General features: G+C 39.7%; 2 protein-coding genes across 15 annotated transcripts in view; both read right to left on the bottom strand.

The window, feature by feature from the left end:
* PLA2R1 (phospholipase A2 receptor 1) overlaps positions 1-14,908 on the bottom strand; it is a 50,289-nt gene extending 35,381 nt beyond the window's left edge. For 4 of the 6 annotated variants that reach the window (XR_005602338.1, XR_005602337.1, XR_005602336.1 and 1 more), the window contains exons 1-7: positions 11,270-11,369; positions 7,705-8,088; positions 5,291-5,458; positions 4,030-4,203; positions 2,761-2,874; positions 1,973-2,116; positions 798-986 (exon numbers count right to left, since the gene is read on the bottom strand). Coding sequence is in view for 2 of the 6 variants with exons in the window: in XM_039555063.1 (XP_039410997.1) it covers positions 798-986; positions 1,973-2,116; positions 2,761-2,874; positions 4,030-4,203; positions 5,291-5,458; positions 7,705-8,088; positions 11,270-11,369 (1,273 nt within the window). In the remaining 4 variants the exon portion in view is untranslated. Of the gene's footprint in view, positions 1-797; positions 987-1,972; positions 2,117-2,760; positions 2,875-4,029; positions 4,204-5,290; positions 5,459-7,704; positions 8,089-11,269; positions 11,409-14,890 lie in introns of those variants that run through there. The other 2 variants (XM_010406901.4, XM_039555063.1) reach the window with 2 other exon arrangements.
* Positions 14,909-16,720: 1,812 nt separating this feature from the next.
* The window catches only part of ITGB6 (integrin subunit beta 6), a 57,834-nt gene continuing 49,158 nt past the window's right edge, over positions 16,721-25,396 (bottom strand). For 8 of the 9 annotated variants that reach the window (XM_019290357.3, XM_019290354.3, XM_019290356.3 and 5 more), the window contains 3 exons: positions 24,346-24,465; positions 21,754-21,920; positions 16,721-20,434 (listed from right to left, as the gene is read on the bottom strand). In XM_019290357.3, the coding sequence (XP_019145902.2) occupies positions 20,333-20,434; positions 21,754-21,920; positions 24,346-24,465 (389 nt within the window). In that variant the 3' untranslated portion in view covers positions 16,721-20,332. Of the gene's footprint in view, positions 20,435-21,753; positions 21,921-24,345; positions 24,466-25,396 lie in introns of those variants that run through there. The other variant, XM_039555491.1, reaches the window with a different exon arrangement.

Consider the following 25,396-nt stretch of genomic DNA (forward strand, 5'->3'; position numbering starts at 1 on the left):
GAGAACAATTACATCTATCCATTACAGCATCCCTGCAAATAATGGTATTTGGTATCTATGGAGGGTCTTAATAGAAGTGAGGAAGATGACATGGAGGTTAATCTCCTAATCTCTACATGTCACTGTGCCCCAGATCTGGGAGACAAACTCTCAACCAAACTGTGCAGCTCTGCCAGTACACTGGTAGAAAATGGTGGCAGGCAGAAAATACTAACTTTTCTTTGCTGCTGTTATGACAACAAAAGTATTGGTATTGCTGCATCAAAGAGCTTTTGTTCACTAATTTCCCTGTGTAATTATGCTACCTCTTAGGACAATGTGAACCAGCAGAACTGCTTTGATACGCCCTGCTGACATCAAAGTGGACTCTGCCCTCATAGTAACAGCAGCAATTTTGCAGTGTGGAAGAGGCCAGCTTGAAAGCAAAAGATACACTGAATTGGTTTTGCTTCCAAGCACAACTCTAGTATAAGGTTGATCACTGAATATTTTGCAACAATTTGCAAGGAACCAGGCAAGAACAGGAAAGGACAAAAGCTAGCATGTTTACTATGGCCTCACTGTGTCTGCCTCGTGGACTCGTATCTTTATTTAAAGAATGGTTACTGGAAAAGGTGACTCTATACATTTTTAAGACTCCTAGAATGGGCATGCAACATGATTTCATTTTTTGCAAACATAATTTGGGTGTGCCATGTAATACAGTGCTTAGATGGCTAACAATGTCAAAGAGCTGCACAGAAGAGCACCACAGAACACTTCAAGAAACACCGCACACCTGAACTCCCCAAACTCACCACTTTCAAGCAAGTTAAGGAGCAGCTCTTCATCTGCCATGGAGGATATACTAATGAGCCTGCTATTTTCACTTTGGCATGAGAGTGAAGCATCATTCCAGCTCTTCTCCTCTTTATGGAGTCTGTAGCAGTTGCGATTGTGTGGGTACCAACCAGCGTCACAACGAGTGGCATAATACTTCCATGTATCTTTTAAATGAGCACACCAAGTTCATATATATTAGATAGAATTGCCAAGCTTATATGTTCATAACACATTCAGAGATTTTTTTTTTTTTAAATCTTCAAATGTTGAAAACTGCGTTGTCCAAGATGACTTAAGGAGGCCAAAACTCCTGCTCTGTGGATCATCACCTACCAAGCAAACTGAAATTTCTTCCACTTTATTTGATGATTGAACTGTTTGGGCTGCTGGACTAGTGCAAATACTAATTCAGTTTAAAACACAGTTTATCTCCCTTATTACCTCTGAACCTGATTCAAAGACAGATAAAGCTTTTTCAGATGCATTACCTATAGAAAGTTTGGATAAGTCTTTCCTTATTACCTGAAACAGGCTGCTAAACTTTCTTTAAGTTACTAGGAAGGAGCTGAACCTATATATTTCTTACAAAACCAAAAATTTGGGTTAGAATAAACTCAATTCTGTGTTTAACTTTCTCACAGAACAAGAGCCTGACTCATTCTATGTATTATGTATCCTATACTCATTGTATAAACACTTGAAGTATATGTACAATGCTTTTTTAGTATGTCAAAAGTACAGCACATCATAAAAAACCTGAAAATTTTGTGCTGCATTTATACAGCTTTCTTCTCTGTGTGCCACTGGTTAATTCCATTCACACTGAAAACCTATTTTGCAACTCATTAGTGGGGCTTTTATTGTAATATGAAGGAGAATGAGCATTCTGATGGTGTAAGGAATCAAGTAAATGCTATTTGTATTAAAATTACCTGTTTGTTCTAAGACTCTCAATGTGTTTCCAATGACTGAATTTAAACAGAAGAAAGTATTATTACATCAGTTAAAGTAAATAGTATTCAACTTAAACTAGCAAACCCACACATTCAGTGCAGCTGTGATCCTGTTTTGCTGCCTTTATAGTCAGGTGGCTTCTCTTGCTCTCCTTGCACACTCACAAACAGGATACAGTAAACACTGAGAGACTTACCCAGCCTGTCATGCTCTGTCTTATTTAAATATTTCTTGCATACAAAAGGCAATCCAGATTCACATAGATAACTGTTCCAGCCATACTTCAATCTTGGATTAATCACTGCACAATGATTTTCTTTAAAACGTTTATCAGAGACATCTGCAAACACATTTTTGAGAAGCACAAAATTACAAAAAAATCAGTTCATAGTTTTAAAATGGTGTCATGAGGTTCTCTGCATCTTCCTGAATTAATGGATAAACATCCCTGCACACCCAAACTTCTAGTAATATTACACCAGTACTATGGACAGTTGAACACTGACGATGAATTACACGCCTGCTTGGCTGCTGCTCTCAGATGAGAGGCTGAAACAAGCTTGAATGTCTTCAACTGCTGGTAGACAGACTTCAAAATGTAGCAAACCAAGTCATAAAGTTCATGTTAATGTGCTAATGTTAATTAAGCTTGCTAACATAAACAAATTGAAACTCCTTTCCTCCATGAAAGTAGGTACAGTTTTTAAATATTCAACTGGAACCCTTAAAAACATCTTTAAAAGTAAATGACAAAAGGACTAGACCATTAATGCTTTGAACAGATCGATCTCACTTGATGTTACACCCCTAGAAGGGTTTTCAGTTCATGAATATGGATAAGTATTTCTACCAAAAAAAAGTGCACTCATTCACTTAATTCCACTTTCAAACGTAGCTGTAGGAACAACAGTGTTGTACCAAGCTGTAGTTATAGAGAGCATCTCATTATGCTGCTATAACATATCCAAGAGGAACATCAAGTACTTGCTCTCCAGTTCACAAACATTAGAGGTGCTCCATCGGACCACTGCCAGCCAGCGTCTTCATCCAGGCGGTTCAGGCCTGTCCACAGCATCATGTCTGTGGTATTTAACTGCCCTGCAACAGAAAAAATAAACAAAGTAATACTGCATGCTTTCCCCAAGCTTTAAAATATCTACAGGCATAGACCTGCTGTCCTGACTTCTTACAACTGGAATAAAACAAAACTTCAAAGCAGTCTCCAGAAAGTTTAGGCTGGTTGGCTTTTTTTTCTGTCCTTAGAAAAAGTCTGTTACTTTGTTAATCAACACAGAGATGAAAAGAAATAGACTGAGAAACCTGAAATCCTTCAAAAGCCACTCATCCTGCAAACCTTTCCTGCAGAAGTTGTTGCTGACCTTAGAAGTTCAATCTAGAACAAGGAGCTACATAAATGCTAGCCTGTTTACATAAACGCTAGCCTATTTCAGCTTTCCATAAACCAAACTACTTTCAGAAGCCTTTACAGCCCTGCAGGCATATCAAAAAGCTAATGAAATTATTTTTAAAACTTCCATTTAGCTTATATCCTTCAATTGAAAACCAGCAATAGTGGGAAGCAATGGATGAGAAACCTGAGGCAACCTTTGCATCAGAGCTCCACCACCCATTCCTCCACTTGATCTTCTCCATGCACATTAAAATACCCATGAAAGAGCTCTCAGAAGGCTCTGCACAATTGGCCTGAGACATTTGCTCCAAGAGGAAAAGCAAACTGCTTATCAGAGGAGAAGTAACATCCATTTATAAAAACAGAGCTGGCACTTTCCCCATACAAGATGTTCACGTCAAGCCTGCAGAAATGTTCTGTCATTCACATTTGGTGAAGTCCGGCTTACAAAGAAAACTTAGCAAGAGAAAGGGACACCAAGGTACATTGCAGAGAAGGTAAACACATGTATAATCCTCCAAAGGAAACAAACACACTCCCTAACCACAGCTGCAGGATGAATGGGAATCTCTGTGGGGAGGGAGAATTGAGCAAATTACACCCTCACGTAACAAACAACATACCATCGCTTCTGCACTTCAGTTTATTAAGGTGGGAACTTACCTTCGTCCTTGCTCTTTCAAGTAGCTCTACTGAGGTGTGTTACATGGCAAAGCCCCACAAGCAGCAATGGGAGAGACATCACACAGAGTATTAGGCTCCAAAGCGTACCCCTTTGCACAGGTAAGGAAGAAATCTAACTACAGGTTTCCTATGAGGTCCCCAGAGAAATGTCTACTCACTGCTTAAGTTACTTATGTAGTTCTGCTCTTCAGGGTCGGTGATACTGAGCAGGTCCCCTCCTTGCAGCTGACAAGCAGCCCGAGCCTCACTCCAGCTCAGCACAGACTCAAGGTTGAACTGGTAGCAGATGTGTGTGTCGGGGTTCTTCTCCCAGAAAATGTCACAGCCACTCTCTACTCAAAAACAGACTCGTCACCAACTGCCCAAGACTCCAAAACCAATCAGAAACATAAAACCTTGAACAATTAAATAAATTAATGACAGCAGTATTTCAACGGAAGCACGATTATGATCACCTTTCCTGCTCCTTTGTTAAAGCACATAGGGAAATAGGGCACTAATGAAATAAAATGTTGCTCCGAATTTCATATGGTTGATAAAATACTCGGAAGCTGATCTGCAGCTGGTGATGATTTTCACAGCTCTCATGAAGCTGACACAGCTACATTTTAATTTATTCTGACTAATCATTTGTTTCTAAAGCTGAATGTTGAAATATTCAAACTGTGAACACCTCGCCCAACTCGTGAAGCAACAGTCACTGGATCTCCTTGGACTTTGTACTCAAGAGAATAAGCTTCCTATAATTAAAAGGATAAGCAAGGCTGCAAATACTATCTATTTTAACGGCTGCCCAGAAATACCCACTACAAAGACACATTTACAGCTGTTTTTAAGATGCTTTGGAACAGAGATCTGAAATGTAGCTTGATCAGGAAAGGCATTTCCAAACCACTTCTACTGATAGGAGATACTATTTTGCTTATTTATGCAAGAACCTGGAATATTCACAAAGATTATACATCCAAAATCTTTTCAACAGGAAGTACTTTTTAAAATACTACTTTTTAGGCCCAAGACACATTCAAGCAGTGCACAGAAGAAAAGGAATGTGCAAGATACAATGCAGTCAAAAGTAGACCATGACTTTGCAGAGCAGCCCTTAGGTTATGTGTTCCACAAAAGCTGCCTGTGTGTCACTAGGACAGAGGGGGTTGGCTGCAGGGTAAGCTCAATGGGCTGCACAGAATAAGGTCCTTCTGCTACCCCCTGTAGTTTTGCTGTTGCAATAAGGACTTAAGTCTCCAAAGGTCGAACAGGATAAATTACAATAAATTTGCTAAAGTCTTCCTTTGTGTTTTTTAAAGAGACGCTCCTCTCTAACAGAAGGGAAGTAATCCAAAACCAGACTGCGGCCTAGTATTACTAACGAAGAACAAACTCATGGAGGAGGGAGAGCGAAGACAAGTAACATCTTACCAGCATTTGGGCAAAACCCCCATTTTTCATCTTGCTCATAGTGAGTTGTTGTGGCACACCAGTCAGATTCCCTTCCATCTCTAGTACACTCATAATACCATTTGTTGTTATATTTAAATGGAAAAACGCATTGGAAACCAAAAGAATTTCCCAGCAAGGTGTATGTTTCTGCAAAAAATACAATGCAGAGATTAAAAGAATGCAGACCACAAAAATTTTTCCCCCCCACGTCATTATTACTGTTTTTAATAGCAGCGATAAAAATAAAATGTCTACAGTTCATTCTGAATTTTAATTTATAATTGATAACACAGCATTACAAGCATGAGCAGCATAATTTCAGTAAACAGAATCTGGAAATAATAATTTATTAAATTTGTCACGAGGCACAATCTTGTAACTTACTCCATTGACAAAAAAAATCCCAAACAAAACCACAACCCCCAAAATCTGATCAATTAACACAAAGTCTGCATTTACATGTCAGAACAACTACATAAAACAACAGTTAGTTAAATCAGTACACACTCAGATGCAAACTCTACTTATTTATTAGTCTATGACAGATGACTAATTTAACATTATTTCCCTTGCTTCTCCCACTCTTTATAAAGTGGATTTCTAATGTGTTTTCCATTCTCTTTGTCATTCTTTGGGAAAGGAAATGTACAAGACAAAGGAATATTTAATACACTTTCAAAACCAAGTCTTTGTCCCATGGAGAATAATAACATAGCTGAAGAATTGATGCTACATACATCTGTTGCCACAATCAATGCCTTACAAAATGTTTTCCTATTGTACTTTGAGGACCAAAATATTGAGAGAATCCAGTGCAACTGAAAGTTGTAAAAGCTTTACCTCAGTGAGTGTCCCCTAAACCTCAGAGCTTCTAAAAAAGGTCAAAGAATCACAGTCACTCTTTGAATGAAATTGTTTATCAAAGATTGCACGTTGATAGCTTTGAGATCAAAGTCCTTCAACTACAGAATCAATACATACTGCCAGGTTCCTAGAGGTTTCCAGAGTTAATGACTGGCTGTGCACATATAAAAGAGCAGTTTACACATGGTAAATCCCCGTCTGAGGTGAATGAACAGACAACACAAGGAACAAGTCAAAAAATAAATCAGGATTGCTTCTCTGTCTGCCTGCTACTGTGCTGCCAGCTATGGAGGTACAAGGGATTATCTCAGTCCTGGCAAGAAACCAAATTCAATTGCTACAGACCTCTTACCACAGCTGTGTGTGTGTGTATATATATATATATATATATATATATATGTTTTCTTTTTTCTTTGAAGGTAGCTATCCCCCACCCCCTTTGCTTGGTGGCTTGCCTTTGCCTGTGCATGAGCTGTGGTAGAAGTGGAAAATAGAACCTGGAAGTGAAAGAGATTCTGCCAACGCAATTAAATACTTTGGTCCTGAAACTAGGCTGCAAGTGCCTGTCTAAGGCTGATCCTCTTCTCACATCTGAGATCTTGCAGCAATAGGGCTAAACCAGGTCTACTTTCATCTCACTGTATGTACACAGCAAATGGGTACGAATTTTTATGGATTTCAGTATTTTCTGCCTCGTCTTAAGCATAAATTCCACTAGGTTTTAAAAAAGAGGCTGGGCACTGTAGTGCTTTCCCAGTTATCAAAGGTCCCAAAAGAAGGGGTTTGGTGAGACCAGAGGCTGAGCACAGCTGCACCTACAGGGGAAACCACAAAGACCAGATCCAGAACTCAAACACCCAGTTCAAGTGGGGAAAATCAACAGCTTCAGTCTGAGACACTGTGCAAACATCAGGTCTCTCCCTCTACAGAAATGCTGAGGAAGAGGTAAAGGTACAGGCTGTCTGTTGCTTTTTGAAGTTGATGGGTTTATCTTAGTCCGTCCACCTGGAAAACTGTTCAGGTCTGCAGACCTGAATCTTGATGTACATTTCTACACCTTCACTAGCTCTATAGCAGGATTTATCATAATTCTGATCTCTGTTTCATGTTTCTGTTTGGCATGTTCAGAGTCCAGGTGCTGAACATTGCAGACATTAGTCCATGCACACTGCAATTACAGACTGATTTTCAGTGACAGGAACTCCAAATCCCCTCTTATCTGTCTTTGGGTTTATCTGTTGCAGGATAATAACAGCAAATCCTTAGTAACCCTTTTAATTTTGCAGGTGATTTGAAGTGAGCATTTCCTGGTTTGCAAAGATACTGGTGGTTTTGGGGGTCAATTTAACAAAAGAGTATCACTTATGTGATATGCTCATCTCAACCACTGCACATAAAAAACCTCCACAAACTTTGAGTCCCAAACCGCAATAGAGACTGGAAGGGATCATAAGCACCTGACCTCCCCCTTCAAAAGAACTTCTGAAACATTTCCCACCTACACTTCTATGACAAAATTTTATTCTTACCTTGAAATGGGTGTTCACAAAGGTCTTCATCATAGGACATATACTGTTTCCATTGACAAGTGGATTTTTTTTTGGCCACAATATCTTTGTTGTTTTCAACTGCTAATTTGTACTCTGATACACCAACTAAGGCTTTTCCATCACAGTTCCACCATAATGAGTACTGACTTGAATCACATTCCAGCATTGTTAGTGGCTGTTCTGGTTTGCTGATGTTCAGTCCGAGACAGGTACTGCTGCCTATGTTGAATAGACGATGGTTGGATACCCATTTCCATAACATCTTTTCTGAGAGCTGACTGCAGTCTTCCAGAAAAAGGCTAGCTCGGTCCACTTTAATGCATAAGCTGGAATTTTCACTCTGGATAATGAATATCCCTTTATCTGTAGGGGGGGAAAAAACCCAACACACTTTCAGTCTGTAAAATACTGAAATTGATTAAATAGTACCAAAACCCAAATGTTTTAATTGCAGCTATTTAGAAAGAGAAATGAAAATATCCTTCAGAATAACTGACACTCCAAAAAACTACAGAGTACTGGTCTAAATTTACTGCCAGCTGATTTTTTTAACACGTGGACTAGTTGCAAGCTCACAAAAATAAATCCAGGTAATATTTCTCAAGTTGGATAGCCAAAAAAATCCTCAAACAAAAACAAGAGGTGCCAAAAAACATCAGACTGTTTAAAGAAAAAAGCCCCTGGTCACCAAGAGGGAATAAAGGTCACAGTAACAGAGTAAAGGTTTAAGTATTACAAGAAGTCATGCTGTATATTGCAAAATAATTCCCAATGTAGATTGGAGAGTGCAATTAAAGTAAAAGCTAAAAATTTTAAGACTGACATTGCCATATTCATTCTTCACTCTGCCACTACAGAAACAGAAAGAAAATAAGTTGCATTGTCAATAGGACACAGAAATAGTAGGATTTAGTTATACCATGAGAACTGGTGGCCAAGGGTTAAAGTATGCCTTTCCTATCAGATACATATTTTTCAACCATGTGTGACTGCCCTCCACAAGAGCAGATGTGGAGCTAGCCTGACATCCCAGATTTCTTGGAATCATATAGAAATTCACTGAAATATGTGACATCATGTTGTAAGTATGTGAAAAAAGTCAGCTGTTTAATGTCTTGGGAGCAAAAGTTTAACGGAGCATATAGACTGAAAAAGAAGAGGGCAGCTGAGGAACTGGAAATCAGCAAAATGTAAGCCTGTAACAGCACAGCTACTTGATTCACTCTGAAATCCAATGGTAAATAACCCAGGGACTTCTGCTTACATTATATGTGAGATATTTATTTCATGCTTCAAGAAATTATGTGTTGAGAACCTGAGCAGCACTTGCATTTTGCCTTCAAATTTTACAATGAGAATTTCTGCCATGCATACTTTCAAATTTCTGTAATTCACTACACCTAGCATACTGAAGCACTAACTATGATAATAAAAAATCCCTCTCAAATTGACAAAGCCCACAAATAAGTATGAGATGCAGAGGTCCACCCAGATGTTGTGTCTGAGTTTAGTGCATAGAGCTTAGGTGTGGCCCTAAAAAGGGAAGATGCTTCAAGCAGCACTGTGACAGTGCTGTGTAACAGGCACACAGGAGATCAGCTCAACAATATAATATGCACACAACAAACAGAACAGAGAGGATATAGATTGTGGAGAGGGTTTTGGTTACAGATTCTGCATAGAGCACATTATGACTTACAGAGAGGTGGCACTGCAGATTGTGGCACTGGTAGCAGTGGCTGTTTCCCCCATGGCTATAAAGATTGGCAGTCTGTGATAGAGCAGGAGCAAGCCCTTCTGACTGGCACCAGGTGAAAATACAGCCTGATACATGAAATTGCATCTTTCAAGCACTTGGCAGCTGTCCTACATTGAGTCCTTAACCAGTTAGGGGTGAGCAAGTTTCCTTTGATCCATGGTACCTCTACAGCTCTCAGTGTTTGAGCTCACTGAAAACCCATCAGACACTGTGAGAGATACCCAGATTGGCCCTTTGCTTTTGAGTTTTCAGTGAAGTTTTGCAGTTCGTACTGGTTTCATACTTCTTAGCCAACCCAATCCTCCATGGGCAACACAGGTGTCTCTATCTACATGGCCAGAGAGTTTCTGCCTCTCATGCTAAGGGTATGTCTTTTCCACAGCAGTCTTATCTTCGCTGACCAAAAAACACAGTTAATTTTCTAGATAACTAAAAACTGGAATGTTAGCACTAGTAAACACTGATTAATGAGGTTAATTTACCAGGATACTGGGATTCACACTTGGATTGAGAGTTTGACAAAGTTTATCGACATCTGCAGCATGCAGCATCTCCCATACAGCACCTTCCTGGGGTGGGGGGGCAAGACCACAACCCAAAGGTGAAGGATTCTCAACCTTTGAAAGCCTTTATCTGTAAGGCTCTTAAGAGTTGCAACGACTGCTGAGAAAAGATAAGGTTCTTTCCCAGCCTACACAAATAACCCATCTGGATGATCTCTGTGAATAACGTTCCTTTTTCATTCTGGGGCAACTTGTGCCAAGAACAACCAGACCATAATTCTTGAGCCCCCTTCCAAAAGTGGTTTCCATTCCCCACATACAAAATGCAACTGGCAAGAGAGCTGTGCTGGCCTGAGGACTGCCAGGAAACAGCCAGCTCACCGCAGAAGTAAGAAATGAGAGATGGCAGGCTCAGTGACAGCTCCATGAGCTCCAGCTCAGCTCTGTCTTCAAGTGGGGCAATGAGACAACTGGAGCAACATCAAGCCTGGGAATTCCTCCACGCTCACCTCCTTTCAGCTTGCAAAGCTACACCATCCATTTGCTCACATAGATGGGTTTTGTTACAAAGCTCCTGGTGTCAGGGAGAGGTCTGTGCCCAAACTCCTGCAGATGAAGAGCTGCAATGGAGCTCTGTGAACTTGCAGGCCTCAGAGGACCCAAAGAAGAAAGGAGATAATCTATGCTTTAGAAACTGAATGGGTGAAGGAAAGCCTTTGGAATAGATCTGCTTCTCCTACATCCAGGCCCCTCCACACAAGGACAAGGTGACAAGAAACATACTCCCAGAAGCGAAGCCTGGAGCTGATGTGCAGCCCCAGATGAAGAGCTGATTGCTGAGCAGTACCTCCAGGTTCCTGTTTACTTGGGCTCAACACAGCTAATCGGGAATAAACGGCTGTAACAAAACTAGGCGAGCACGATAGCTTCATTTCCTTCCTCCTTACCTCCCATTTCCTTCCCTCCAAAAAAGCAGCGAGAATTGCTTATGTGATAATAAAGTAACTGGGATTTACTGGAAATGAGTAAAAAAAACATCCCTATGCCCTCCGGGTGCACGGAGGACCGCAATGGGCAGCGGAATAAGAAGCAGTGAGGACGCACAGGGCGCGAAGCAAATCCAGCCGAGCAGGTCCCCAGGGGCTCCGCGCCCGCCCCCGCCCCTCGTCCCGGAGCGCTCGGAGCCGCCGGGGCTCGGAACGCCCGGGGCGAAGGGCTCTGCCCAGTCCCGGGGCCCCCCGCGCCGCTCCCCACCCCCGGGCCACGCCGAGGCGTCACTCACTCCGCAGGGAAGGCACCGCGTCCCGGCCGAGGGCGGCGGCGCCGCGGCCCAGCAGCAGCAGGAGGCAGCCGGCCAGGAGCCGCAGCCTCACCGCCGGCATCGCCCCGGCGCTGCGCCCGCCCGCTGCCGCTCTGCTCCGCTCCGCCGCGGGACCGGACCCGCCGGCCCTGCCCTGGGGAGGGCAGAACGGCGATCCCACCCCGGCGGCGAAGGAGGGGCGGCCCCGGGGGGCGGCCCGCGGGCTCCCCCCGTGGGGCTGCGGGAGGGGGCGGGGGAGGTCGCCCCGGAGCCGCCGTCGAGCTCTCCGCGTTCCCCGAGTCGGAGACCGCTCGGCCGGACCGGCATGGGAAATGCCGCTCATGCAGCTCGGGCCGTCTGCCCAGGTCAGAGCTGTGGACTCAAGCGGACAAACCTCTCTGTAATAACCTTATTTTCCATTTGAAAATAGCTACTTGCCTGTACCCCAAGTACTTTTATCTTAAAAAGAACCAGAAAACACATAGAGACATTGGCGGTGAGAGGTCACCGTCAGCACAGTCCGTGTTCCCAGGTTCGCTGTTTGTACCTGAGCATCCCCACTGTCCCAGCCCCACTCGGAGACTAGTTTTTTTAGCTGGGTGAGCTTTGACCTCGAAGTCATTTTATGTTTTGGCATGGGTAAAAATAATTGTCATCTTCCATTTTGTTCGTCTCTGTGTTCAGTCGAATATTTGCAGGAGCTGCCCCCCTTGCGCTGAGTTTCAGTCTTGGGGAAAGTCAAAAGCAGAACCTCTTGGTTAAAAATAGAGTAACTTTACGGGAATCCATGGGACAGTTTGTTTTCAATCTGCAAAAGCAGTTTCTGCTCTGTCCTTTATGCATAGCAGACAAGTAAGTATATAAACGTACATAAGTGTAAAGAAAACCAAATGCAGTGTTGGAGCATAACTGAACTGAGACTGTTCCCCCATGTCTACCTCAATCATAATACAAGGATGGAAAACAGAAGCCTCTGGGCTTGGGGAAATCTCTGATAGTTTGGTAGAAGAAAGACTTGAGAAGCAAGAGAAGCCAAATACTTAGAACTAGATAAGTGGAGGTGTTTCTCCCCATTTAACAAATGACAAAAATGTCTTGACAGAACAAACAGCAGGAAATACTGCTGCAGAAGCTGGTCCAGGAGTAACCTGGCTTTGCAAGACAGAAGGATTGTAACTCTCATGGAGCTGTGATGTACCTCTTCTCAGGAAAGCTGCAGCCTTCTGAAATTTTCAGATTCTGAGAGAGAAGCTTGTTAATGAGCCATTTATGAAAATCTGGCCATTCTGAACAGTCTACATTTCCTCAGGAGTGTTTGGCCACTGCTCTGAGTACTGAGCTCCAGAAAAATGCTTTCTTGCTCCAGAACCTGCTGCTGGGTCACACTGAGAAATTGTGCTCTGTTCATGATACAACATTTAAAAATAATGGTGCCAGAGAACAAAAATGAGGCTGCTGTGGGAAGGAGCTCCACTTCAGGTGGATTTTTTTTGCTGATTTCAGCAAGATCAAAGTAATCACATTCTGGTTATGTATTCCTAATAATTAACTTATCAAAGTATTTTTCTAAATATTTGGTTAAATGCAAATTAGCAACTTATTAAATCTAAGTGGGTTTGCTATTTTTTCTTTTGTATTCAGATCTTTCTCTTTGACTAAACAGTTTTTTACTATCCTCAATCTATTTTGTTCTGACCAAACTGGTAAATCCTTTGTAGTGCAGTTATACTGACCTGGCCATTTACAGCTGAGCTATACCTACTTATTTACAATAATAAGACATCTTGGCTGGCATAGTGGCTTGTAGAACCAACACGGTAGGCAACATTTTCTGAAGTAAACTTGATGGCAGTTTATAATACCTTGCACATTAAGTGGCATAACTTTCCAATTTTTTTTTTTTTGAAGCGGAGGGGGCACGGGGGATTGCTTGTTTGAGGCTTTACCTGTCTTCCTTCAAGGTATTTGCTGTAGTAATTTGGAACCTTTATTTTATTTTCTGTCTGGAACCCACTTTCCATATATATTTTTTCTTAATTTCTCTGTTAATGACCTGTTCTCTTTCTTTTTGTGTATACTTGTACCCATGTACATATATATATATATATATATATATATATGCATATACACATATGCACTTGTTTGAACTGATCTGCCTTTGCTATTTAGGTACTCTACACAAACATTCAATTCCTTTCCCTCTCTTTTCTTAGACTTCACCTTCTGTGTGAGATCTGTAGAGAGATATGAATCCAGTGCATGCTCATTACCTGCATCCAAAAATAAAAGCTGTCATTAAATTCACACTAATTCAATTTGCTTACAAACCCATTGCTTTTGCAAGGCACACACACGGATCCAGTGTATCATGTGCTCAGCACCTCCTTACACAGTAACTCCTGTTCATAATCTGGAGTCTGAAGACAGGTCTCATTTTTTTCCCCAACCAGCCAGAATGGGAATACCAAACCAGAGAACACCTGGGAGGAAAAAGCAGGCCCAATATGCCTTGCATTAGCAGTGTCCAGAAAGCAATAATCCCATATTTTTTGGAGGCACTGTCCTACATGTTGTTTGGCTTTGAAAAATCCAAGCATCGCAAATCAACTCCCCAGTTTGCATTCACCTTCCCTTTCACTTAAAAGTTTTTCTGTTTACTCCAGAGACAGAACTACTCTCATTTATCAGCTCTGCCAGTCATGTTACATCTGGTTATAGTCACTACAGGCACTGCTACCACCTTCCCTACCTCCTCTGACATATCCCAACCATGACCAGTGACTCCCTTTTTCCTTTTGGCAGCCCCACCTGTGTGCTTCTGTCACACCCCTCCCGTCTCCCATGCTCCCAGGTAATTGCTGCAGCCACCAGGCTCTGCAGTTTCTGTCCCCGTCAGCTCACATTGAGTAACATGACCTTACAGAACAGCCTGTACCAGCCAGTTTGAGGTTAAGTCAAGTCCCCAGCTGTGAATTGCCAGTTATATGTTCATTAGTCAGAATGTGGGGGTTTTTTTCTAGATGTGACTTCTTAGTTTTCTTTGTTAGCTGTAGAGTAGAAACTTCTTTTTCAACGTGAAAAACTCCTTTAAAGGGTGACAAGAGCATTACTATGAGTTTATGCTTCTAAACTCTGCTAAATAGCAGCTGTTCTTTCACGGGCATGAGATGGAGAGAGTTACTACCTGTGTGGCTCTTACTGTGCCACGTGAGCCATCCCCAGCTGAATCCTTTCCAAGAGGATTCACCAACTAACCTTTCCAAGCTCTCCATCCCTCATCCCCCAGTAAATGCTCACTTGACACAAGTCTAGAATAGTTTGTAATAGTATATGATTTAATAATGGGTAGAAATTTTACTGTTACTATAAATCTAGCATGTCAGTCTGGCTGTTGATTGGCACTTATATCAAATTCAATAGCAGGCAGATGTTCATGTAGTTCATTTGATGAAGGCATTAAGGGAAAAAATCCAGTGTTGAAATACTTGCAATAAAACATAAATGGATAGTGGGGCCAGAGCTGCCTCTGGTCCAACCCTGTTTGTTTCTCAAAGCCTTTCTCCACCTTATCCTTTCCATTTGAGATCCTTGGCAAAACCTTACCTTGTGTATCATTATCCTTCGATGTAACACTGACATTTTTTTCCACTCTTTTTAGTGAATGTTGCTGTGTTTTGCTGTGAAATCAATAGAAGAGAGCAGTTTTTGCAAAGACTTGCCACCAAAAGAATGCCTAATGTGTTATCAAAAAAAAGCTATTAATATTTAATACACTGTCAATTTGGTTGCTAAACAAACATATGACTCACTGTGCTCAATACCAGAAATTACACATACTGTGATCAACAAATATTATTGTTTTTAAACAAACTAATAAAGTCATCCTATAAGTTTAGTAAAAATTTTAGAATAGATATAAGTCCCATAAAACTTTCACACCCTTTGTTTCCTGGTTTAAATGCATCTGAGAGACTGATAGCTTTTTTCCTGTTTTTTTAAGTATATGCAGACAGGTTTGTATGCAAGACCATTCCTGCCTGATTTGTTAGGCCAGAGGTGTCCTCTACCCTGTGCTAAACAATTCCTTAAGCACAAACACTCTTTATTTTATGAGAACAAAGCTTCATAAATCAGGGTAATAGAAAATACACAGGCTCCACTATAAAAAATGGGAGTGAACATTGATTCTGACATTGAAGCATGAAGGAAACTTTTTATCAGCTCCAGGAAAAATGATACTTTCAAGAGGCACAAGGCCCTCAGCCAGTGTGTTCCCTCCAGGGTGGAATGCCCACACTGCCCCACCAGCCAGCCCACCACCAAAACCCCTCTTGCTCGGTCCCATTGCCTCTCTGCACATCCTGCTGATTCAACAGTGCATGAAACAGGAGGGTCGGTGAGCTGGGCCTGGCTTTGGTATAAACTGGAGTGGCCAGAAATGAGTGTTAGGAAAATTTAAGCTTTGTAATTTACTACAAGATTATGAACAACTCAGGGAGAACAGAAAACCACAAATAAAGTACTATCAGTCTAGTTTGAAAAAAACTTGACTGGGTGTAACACTTGGAACAAATATATGTGCTTCAGAAATTCTACGGCATAATGTTGGCTCAGTGCTGACATGATTTCACAGGTTGGGAGAGGGTGTGCCTTTGCACCTTGTACACTCCTTCCCACAAGAGATGATCATGTTTTCTCGCCATGCTTACACACTCCAAAATTAGACTCCAAAATCCCACAGCTAATATAAAAACACTTACTGTGCTCATTAGAAAATATGTACGTGGAGAAACCCAAAGGCATTTTACTTTGCCTCTTTCTTTAACCAATTTCTTCTCAGGCAAAATAATTCTCCTATTAGATACCTTACTTTGTGTTCAATAAAAATGAGTACATGTAGATTTTTTTGTTCTCTTAGATATTTTGCTTTCTGGTAAATCACATATATAGTCAGTCTCATATTTGAAGATTTATAAACCAGCATTTAAGAAAGGACTAAAGAGAAAATATGCACTTTGCTGTATATTTCCAAAAAGATATTGCTGCTGTTACCCTGATGGATCTTTAGCTTTAAGAAACTTGTGCAATTTGGAGATCTGTACAAAAGAATCATGGAATGGTTTGGGTTGGAAAGGAACTTAAAGACCATCTAGTTCCAAAGAAAGAAAGAATGCCATATGTCATCGATCAGTGTTCCAGAAATAGGCTGCTTGCAACATTCGTCCATTAACTCATTTCCTTGAAAAGTAAAGGATCACAAATGAAAAAATCTAGACGTTAAATTTCATGTGCTGTCTTTAAAAAGTGGGGAGGAAAATAATTTCTAGCGTATGCCAAAGCTTGAGAAATGTGCTAAGATTTGTAAAATCATGTGAAAACAGTGATAAAGACACATGCCAAAATAGAAAATGAAGAATGAACAACAAGAAAACATATTATAAAATTATTCAATTTTTCACTCTTTATTCAAGGTCAAATAACTCCTTTTTTTACACAAACAAGTTGAAGGATTTGCTGGTTTCTTTCAAATAGATGAAGCTAAAAATTGTCTGTTCTTTTTATTTACAGACTGTGTGTGATAAGTTTTGGGGGACAATAACTCCCTTATACACACTGCAAAACAAACTTGAACTTCTACAAAAAGGCAGATGAGACATGGAGAGTATTGCACTTGACACCCAAATCTTGTAACCCAGACCCATTACCCCCACTAGTTACATTACAAAACAAAGCTGAATGCAGTCTGGACATTTATAATACCAATTAACATGCACCTTTTATAAATCAAATGAAAAATTATCCATTTAACAGACATTAGTGAAATTACTATTCCATAGGGTGTGTAAGATATACAAACACCATTAAAATTGCTAATGATTATTCTTTTATTCAGTTTAACTCTTTAGTGAATAAAAGTATTACTATTAAAAAATGTTTTGGCCACTCTCAAGGTCCAGCCTCAGGTCAAAACAGTGTTTGTGAAAACAGCAGAAAGACTTTTTCATCCCACTCACCACACACAAACTCACTTACAGCTTGGTGGAGAAAAAAATATAAAAAAGAGAATAATATGAACTTTCACACAAATTCTACAGATGGAAATTATATAGTTAATAGAAAAGGATGAATACCACTCTTGTTTCTAGGGTGACTGCCAAGTAAGATCTTCAAAGTTTTTGAAATCTGGGAGTTTAGTCAAAATTTATGATCTAAATTAATGCTGTTAAAAGGATGGCTCATATGAATGAGTCAAGTTAGTTGATATCCCTCAATAATAGAAACCTTCCTCAGCAAGTCCTTCTGTTTTCTCTCTTCTGATGAATTCTTAAATTTTTGAGTGATTTCCATCCTGACAACTTGGAAGGTGTGCAGAAAATTTGTAGTACAGTCACAGCAGGGAAATTGCAAATCATCCTGCCTGATTCCTGTACATCTCTGATAATTTGGAGAGAGATTTTTAGGAGGAGGAATGGGCTTCGAAACATACCAAACTGGATCTCTACTGATGATCAGAAGACACAAGTGATGGGAAGAGAGCGAGGTTTGTGAAACGAGATCTCCTGTAGGAACAGGGAATGTAGAGCACCAAGTGTTTGATATGAAATGCAAATACCACTTTGTTGTTAACATTTGAAGGCTGGGATATGTTGGAATATTGAAATGGTTGACCTACAGGAGAAAGGCTTTCAAACCTAATATTGAGCAGCAAAATCAGATCTCAGAAGCAGAACTTAAAAGGTATTTAATAAACAGTATAGATTTTTATTACTTAAAAAGTAATAAAAATATTTTAATTTCTTTCAGAGAAAGTTTATAATTTGATAACTTCTACATGAGAAACAGAAGAGTAACAGATAACCTACATGGGCTAAATCCAGCTTTCCCTAGTCCCTTGGACAATTCTGACCCAAGTGGAATCTGAGCAGAATCAGGGGCCAACTTTGCATCCCATGAGTTTATCCATGTGCCAGAGAAACAGGATTTGGTCCCACATGTAACTTGCACTGACATCTGTGGGAGTCTAGTGATTGGAAGGGCCACAGATGTGAGCCTTTATCTGTGCAGTTTCCACTGTGAGATAGGCAGGAATACCAGAGCACAGATGTGAATCTGTTCCAGCTTAATCACAGCCATCATTTCCATCACACGGCTATAATTTTGTACTTAATACGTGGTTATAGCATCACCTTCTTTCTGAAGGCATCTGATACTATTTCTCTTTGCACAGAAATATGTACTATAGGGTCTAATTCACTAATAGACAGTATTAACCAGTTTGTTTAACCAAAACAATCTTTGTAAACCAAAACTAATAGTTTCACTGAAACTAGATCCACATCTGTAGCCATTGACTCCAGTAGGCTTTGGATCAGGCCCTAAAACAGGCATGGTCAGAGCTAGCTAATATACCAGTCTCAATTCCAGAAATTGTGGAGCATATGGAGACTGAAGTTGCACAGACTTGGTAAATATTTATTACAAAATGGACATCAACTTTTTCAGATCCAATACATTCAGATCAATACTTTCTCAGATCAAATTCCCTATTTACCTTAAGGAATGTCTGTGATTGTTTGTAACAGTGCCAAAATACTTTTGATTTCTTAGTCTTCTTTTCTAAGTACCTTCATATGTACATTTTGACCATCTGTTTCAGAGTAGCAAAAAATGCAACTGGAAAGATATTAAGAAGTAAAGTTCATTATTGTTAGCTTAAAATAGCCCAGTGCTATAATTTTTCTATTGCCAGCATGTTAGCTACTTTTTGGGGCTTTCTGTGCCCAGTGCTATGCATGCTAACAGATTACAATTTAAACATTTATGGCAAGTCATTTGTAACTAGCTAAACCTGGGATTTAAAAATCCTCATTAATGGAAATGAATATGAAGTGATATCCATAGATCTTTTTGTTGTTTAGTTTGGGGGAAAAAACCCAAACCAAACCAAACCAAACAACCCAGCCCAAAAGAGCTGAAGTATGTTATTCCATACATGAATAAACAGTTCGGCTGCTGGGCATTGAAAGAACCTCACAATTTTGGACATATCAACAAAAGAGTACTGTCTTTGTGTGTGATAGTAAGTCTTTTGAGTGAACATTTCTGCATGTAAAGGGCTCCTGAGCCACTTTGTGTGATGCTCCAGCATGTGAGGGGTATTGTGAGCGCCCAAATAATTTACAGGACGTAAAGGGTGAAATGGAGTTCTGCTAATCCTCTGGTTTAATAGTGTGTCTACTGGGGTCTCTAATTTACAAATATTTATCTTTTTCTCTGTATCCTTTTTGCTAGAATTTAAAAGAGGAAAAAAAAAAAAGAGCAGTCTGTGCCTGGAGTAGAAAACAACTGCAAGTGAATAAGGCTTGATTGGATTGATGTAACTTTCCCTGAGATAATCCCAGAGACTAGGTCCTTAAAGAACATCAAACAGCAACAAGGAAAAGGAAAGAGGGAAACGGGACAAGAAAGAAGAACTAGAGAAGAAATGTTCCTGTATAACTTGCATTTACAGAAGACAGGCAATACCACTACTTTTTTTCTGGTGACAAACTATTCAGTTACACAGGTGATATGAGAAAGCTCAATCCTCAGTAGTTTAAACTGCATTCATGAAAAAACAAATTGTCTTTTCTAAATTTAAACCATCCCACCAAATAGACTGGTACAAATGCATTCCTAAACACTAATTTATAGGATTGTGTGTATGAAAAAAGTAGTATAAAGCTCACTGTATATACCTAATTGAACAAAAAATAAGCTTACATGTTAATTTATAATCCTCAGTAATAAAGAAAAAATTAGAATTATTTGTAATGCCATTTTTTAAGATGCGGCCATTAAGAATAAAGGGTCATTTAAAAAAAATATTTCTACTAACCTTTACTACTAATATGTTATCTTTATTTGTCCCAACACAAGACATATATTCTCTAACAGAATGGTTATACCACTGCAACTTGCAAACAAATATCACATAATCAGCTGATAAGAAACAAGTGTTTTAGATTTCCTGCCAGTAAAACTAAGGCTGTAGTGTCCAAGGTGCTAATAGAAATCTGGAGCCATAGCCCTTTTATGTTTATCTTGGTTCTTGTAAGTCACATTTTTAAAAGTGGTTGTTGAGCCTCTGTACAGTGGATTTGTTTCCTAAAAAAACAAAAAAACAAACAAAAAAAATCAAAACCAAACAAAACCAGGTTAAATGGGTGTCACACAACGTTTGTATAGAAGTAATGTTGTATTTTTGAGGACTTTAGAATAGCTTTTGGTAGCTCATTTATGTTCCAAGCCAATGAAATTCAGACTGATCTGAATTCAGGCAGCACAAACAAGCCCGGGGTCAGGAACAGGCTTTCCTTCACATCAGCCTCCCAGATTAAAGTAATGCACTTCATCAAACAATACCTCATCAAATGGGTCTGATACAATTCAAATCAAATCTGGCAGTTGGACCATTATAAAAGCACAGAGAGTGTCTCAGCACTGAGATGTGACTTGTCACGGTTCTCTTGTCACATACACTAACTTCTGTGTGCTGGGAGAAGGTTAAGTCCCACCTGAGCTTTTCAACCTGGTCTCTCATCAATCATTTCCTATCCTTTACTCTTGTGGCAGAAAAGAAAATTAAAATGCTTCTATCAACTGTATCCATCCCTTCCCTTGTACCACACATAGCTCTCCTGAAGGATCAAGAAAACATTCTCAGGTGGCCTCGCCTGTAAGTTAGTGATTTTTCCCAGCTCAAAAGCTGAAAGGCTGACAGTGCCCATTCTTGGAAAAAGTGCAATCACAGGACTTTGGAGGAGAAGGGAGCTGCATGAACACATTGCCTGTCCTCCTGACACCCACCAGAAACGCTTACTCAACATGCTTTTTAAAAAAAAGATTCTCAGAAGTCCTAAAGCTTTTGCAAAAGGGCAAAAAATCAAGAGCAGAAAAAAAAGAAGAAAAGGGAACATGTGGTGTAAGCTTGCACTAGATGCCCAGAGCTACAGATAGAAAACAAGGCCTGGATTTCTCTGTCCTTTCACCTACATTTGGGACAATTCCATTCGCTTCTGCTCTGTGTGAGTGGGCTTTGATCATGACAGAGGCCAGGAACAGCCTCCCTTTCCTAAACAGCTCTGTTTCTGGGCAAAGGGGTACACCTCTGATAATCATAGAGGCAGACAACTTCATTAGGATTAATAAAAGACAGGGTACTAATTAAAAGCGACTAATAAAAAAAAGTTATTTACACATTTTCTTACATGTGGAAGAAATTATGCCAGGAGATTAAACACTAGATAATTTTGATCCATAAAAGAATCATAATTTTACTTTATAGAATACTAAATGTGGTGAAAACCTGCCAGCAAAATCTATCCATTTAAAAGAACAAAATCAAGACTGAGAATTTTAAAGGCAGTTGTGCATCATGTAACCAAATTAAAAAACCTCATATAAAATCAATACATTTCACATACCGTTTGCCATTTAACTTTTGATTTTTCTGCTTCAAACTTGGCCACCTCTTTTCGGTCTTGAACTGACACCAGTAATTTCCATATACAAAGTAAAACAATGCCAATGAGAAGGATAGCAAGGGTGACACCCACCACTATCATTGGGATATTTGGAAGCTGTGCACAATCTGTGGAAACAAAACCAGTTATGACGGCGGATAACCAATCAATAAATTTTAGGCAATCAAAAACAGCCTAGAGGTGTGCTGAGATTCTCATTTGCCATGAGCTGACCATGCCTTTTTCTTCAAGTTCACGTTATTTTTCTCCTACTAGCTTGCTAAAGGGTTTGTGAAACCAGCTGAAAAATATTGCACTAAAATGTTTAAAAAATGACTTGCTAACTTATTCCAGTGCTCTTTTACCGCAAGAATTATCAGCTGCTGGATACAGACACAGGTTCTGAAGAGAAAAGTCAGAAAGTTGATTTCAGATCTGTGTCAATATAATTATAAAAAACAGGGCTGAGTTGACAAAATTACAAATTTTACAATGTTATGGCTGGAGCTCTGGTTCAATTAACTGATATTCAGTGTGTTGCAGAAGAAAAGATTCTAATGAGATCTATATCAGGGTAAAGTCACCAATGATATTGATAAAATAGAGGAAACTACGCTTCTGTCATGAAAACAATGATGAAAAATTTCCTTCAGACTTTTTGAAAATGTTGGACTGGGCAATTGCAAGGAATTTTGCATTTCAAGTTCTGCAATAAATTTTATGATAAAATATTTCAGAGATTCAAAATTAAAACTGAAGTTTTTGCTTCACCAAAGCCCAAAGAATTTTGATTCTTTTAATATTAGAAAGCATTCTCTATGAAAGTTGGTGGGCACTACTATTTTACAAAATTTTCTGCAGAACCGTGGTTTCATAACATTAAAAAATTCACTTCAGTCTGGCTTGTCTTACATGATTGCATTTCACATTCTGTTTTTGCTTGATGTCCTCAGTTAACTAATTCTGAGGGGGTCTGGTTTGAGCAGTGGGCTGGTGTTCTGGCTACTGGTGCCATATTGACTTCAGTTCCATAAATGAAATAATATTTCTAGAGAATTTCTTGAAGTCCCATCCCAGTTCACATTTTGAGGCCCAGGAGCAGAACAGCAGATGACAGTGAAATTGGTTATTGTAGTGTTGTGGGAGGGCCATTACATAGAGGTCAGTGAACTCTCCCTTCCATAAGACTTTTTTTTTTTTTTTTGGTCAAATCTACTTAAAGTGCATAACAAAGTATTTAATAAAGATAAAATCCTACATTTAAATTCTTGAATCTTAGGGATGTGGGGGTGTAGTTTGAGAGATGTGCTTCTTTAGTACTACCTTTATTACAAGAACCTTTTCTGTACTAGTAACCTATACAAAACCAGACTAATGTTCTAATGGCAGGAGCTGGTTTTTTTTGTGCAGTGAAATCAATTTAATTCTCACATGTTTGCTAGAGAAGGGTTACACAAAGGCTTAATGAAATAAACCCCATTTGTGAAAACAGAAGGAAGTTACAGACTGCATGGCTTTGCCTAAAACATGACTAACATTTGGTATGAAGACATCTTTATTCCCTAGAAGAGAAACTATTTGGCTGCAGAAAAGTGGTATCTGTGTTCTCTCCTGTCCTACCTGATTGGGAGATTTAATGAAAAATCAGTAATGAAACAGCTGTAAATGAAGAACTAATGTTAAATGGAAGGACATAAAGAGATCTGTTCTATATCTGTTAGTTTTGCAAAATACTAAAAACTTAATGAGGGTTGGAACAACTCTCCCATGACTGTGGGCTGAGTGAGTTGGGGTTGTTCACCTGGAGAAAAGAAGGCTGTAGGGAGACCTTGGGGCACCTTCTAGTACCTAAACAGGTTACAAGAGAGCTGGAGAGAGACTTTTTGCAAGGGCATGTAGTGACAAGGGGCAATGGCTTTAAGCTGAAAGAGGGTAGGTTTGGATCCTTTACTGTGGGGGTGCTGAAGCACTGGAACAGGTTGCCCAGAGAAGCTGTGAATGCCTCAATGCTGGCAATGTTCAAGGCCAGGTTGGATGGGGCTCTGAGAGTGGCATCCCTGCCCATGCCAGAGGGCTTGGAACTAGATGAACTTTAATGTCCCTTCCAACCCAAACCATTCTATGATTCTATGATACTGCAACATTAAACAGAATTATAAATATATTTTAGAATTCCATCAGGTGCACCCAATTAGACAGTCTTTTGAATATTTGTCCATCTATGAAGCATGTATCATTTCAAAGTGAATTATAGTTTTATCATATAATGCAAATGATGTTTGGTATCATCTTCTTAGAACTGCACAAGGCTTTGAAAAAATTAAATTATTCTTACAGCCTAAGGATTATTCTGCCCATTTTTCATGAAAGGCAAAGTATTTATGTTACCACTGCATTAAATAAGTACTTGAGGAGCAGCTCTTTGGCTGGGCAGAGAAGGGCAACAAACACAAGGAGGTGCTGTGCTGCTTCAAAGAGCTCTGCTTCGAGATCGCTAACCTTGTCCGGTTTTAAATCAGATTTCACCCAGAAAAAGCAATATTCACTGCTTACCTTTCCGTTCTATGCTGTGAATGACTGTCCTTCCCTGTTCATCCACAGCCAGTAGAAATGTGGTTATACATTCATTTTCCCCCTGCAAAGAGCAGGAAATGGATTTATCCTCTAAGTAATCTGCAGAGGGAAGGAAAAAAGTAATTCATCAGATCAAATTAAATTTAACCTTTAATAACTAGAGAGACTGCTGGCATTGTGTTTGTCACAGGCTCGTCTGCAGATGCTAAAGAGTGAAAGACAAAAGCAGAAATACTCTCAGAATTTTTACTAAATTTAATGGCTCTTTTTCCAATCCCAATTTTGTTTAGTTTCTGATTTTTCACTTACATTTCCGAAGAAATTATCCAGATATTGTCAATCTGCACTGACCATCTAGTGCACTTTGCTACTTTAGTGAACTGTGAATTTCAATGAATTGGAAGTGCTCCAAGAGTCTTAACTGGCAGCTGTCTAGGAAATGTAATGCCCCAAATTATGGGACACAGTAAACAGTAGACCAAAGTATGTTCCTTTGGTTTGCAGATACTCCAGCCACCTCTAGATCATGTTTCAGAAGTAGATATACATACATCAAGCAGCTATGGATGCTGTTTAAAGGGCTGCCTTTCATTTCTTCCACAGTAGCCCCTCAAAGGTCACTGCCTGTCCAGTACTGTCACAAGAGTAAATAAAGATTAATAACAGAAAACTGCGATTCTGGGATTTTTGTAATGGGATTCCAGATGAAGCAAATAAAGTGACCTGAGATGACAGTCTGACCCCATTTATTTGTCCCTCCACTTACTGTTAATTGCACAAAAATATAATCCATTTTGTTTCCTCCCAGGTTATTCCTAATCTGAGGAGGCAAGAAAAATTCATTCAAAGGGAACAGAGAGACAGAAGGAAGCTGAATTTGAGGGAGAATATAAAGCAAATAAGGCAATCAAAATTGAGAGTACAAGTCCAGAGCCAGAAATGTCATAATTTGGAGTGTAACTATGATATAATATTTTACAGAGAAAAAATACTTTATACCTGTGTGCAATAATACCTCTGGGGCTGAATG

Source organism: Corvus cornix, chromosome 7, assembly GCF_000738735.6.
Source record: "Corvus cornix cornix isolate S_Up_H32 chromosome 7, ASM73873v5, whole genome shotgun sequence".
NCBI classification, from domain to species: domain Eukaryota; kingdom Metazoa; phylum Chordata; class Aves; order Passeriformes; family Corvidae; genus Corvus; species Corvus cornix.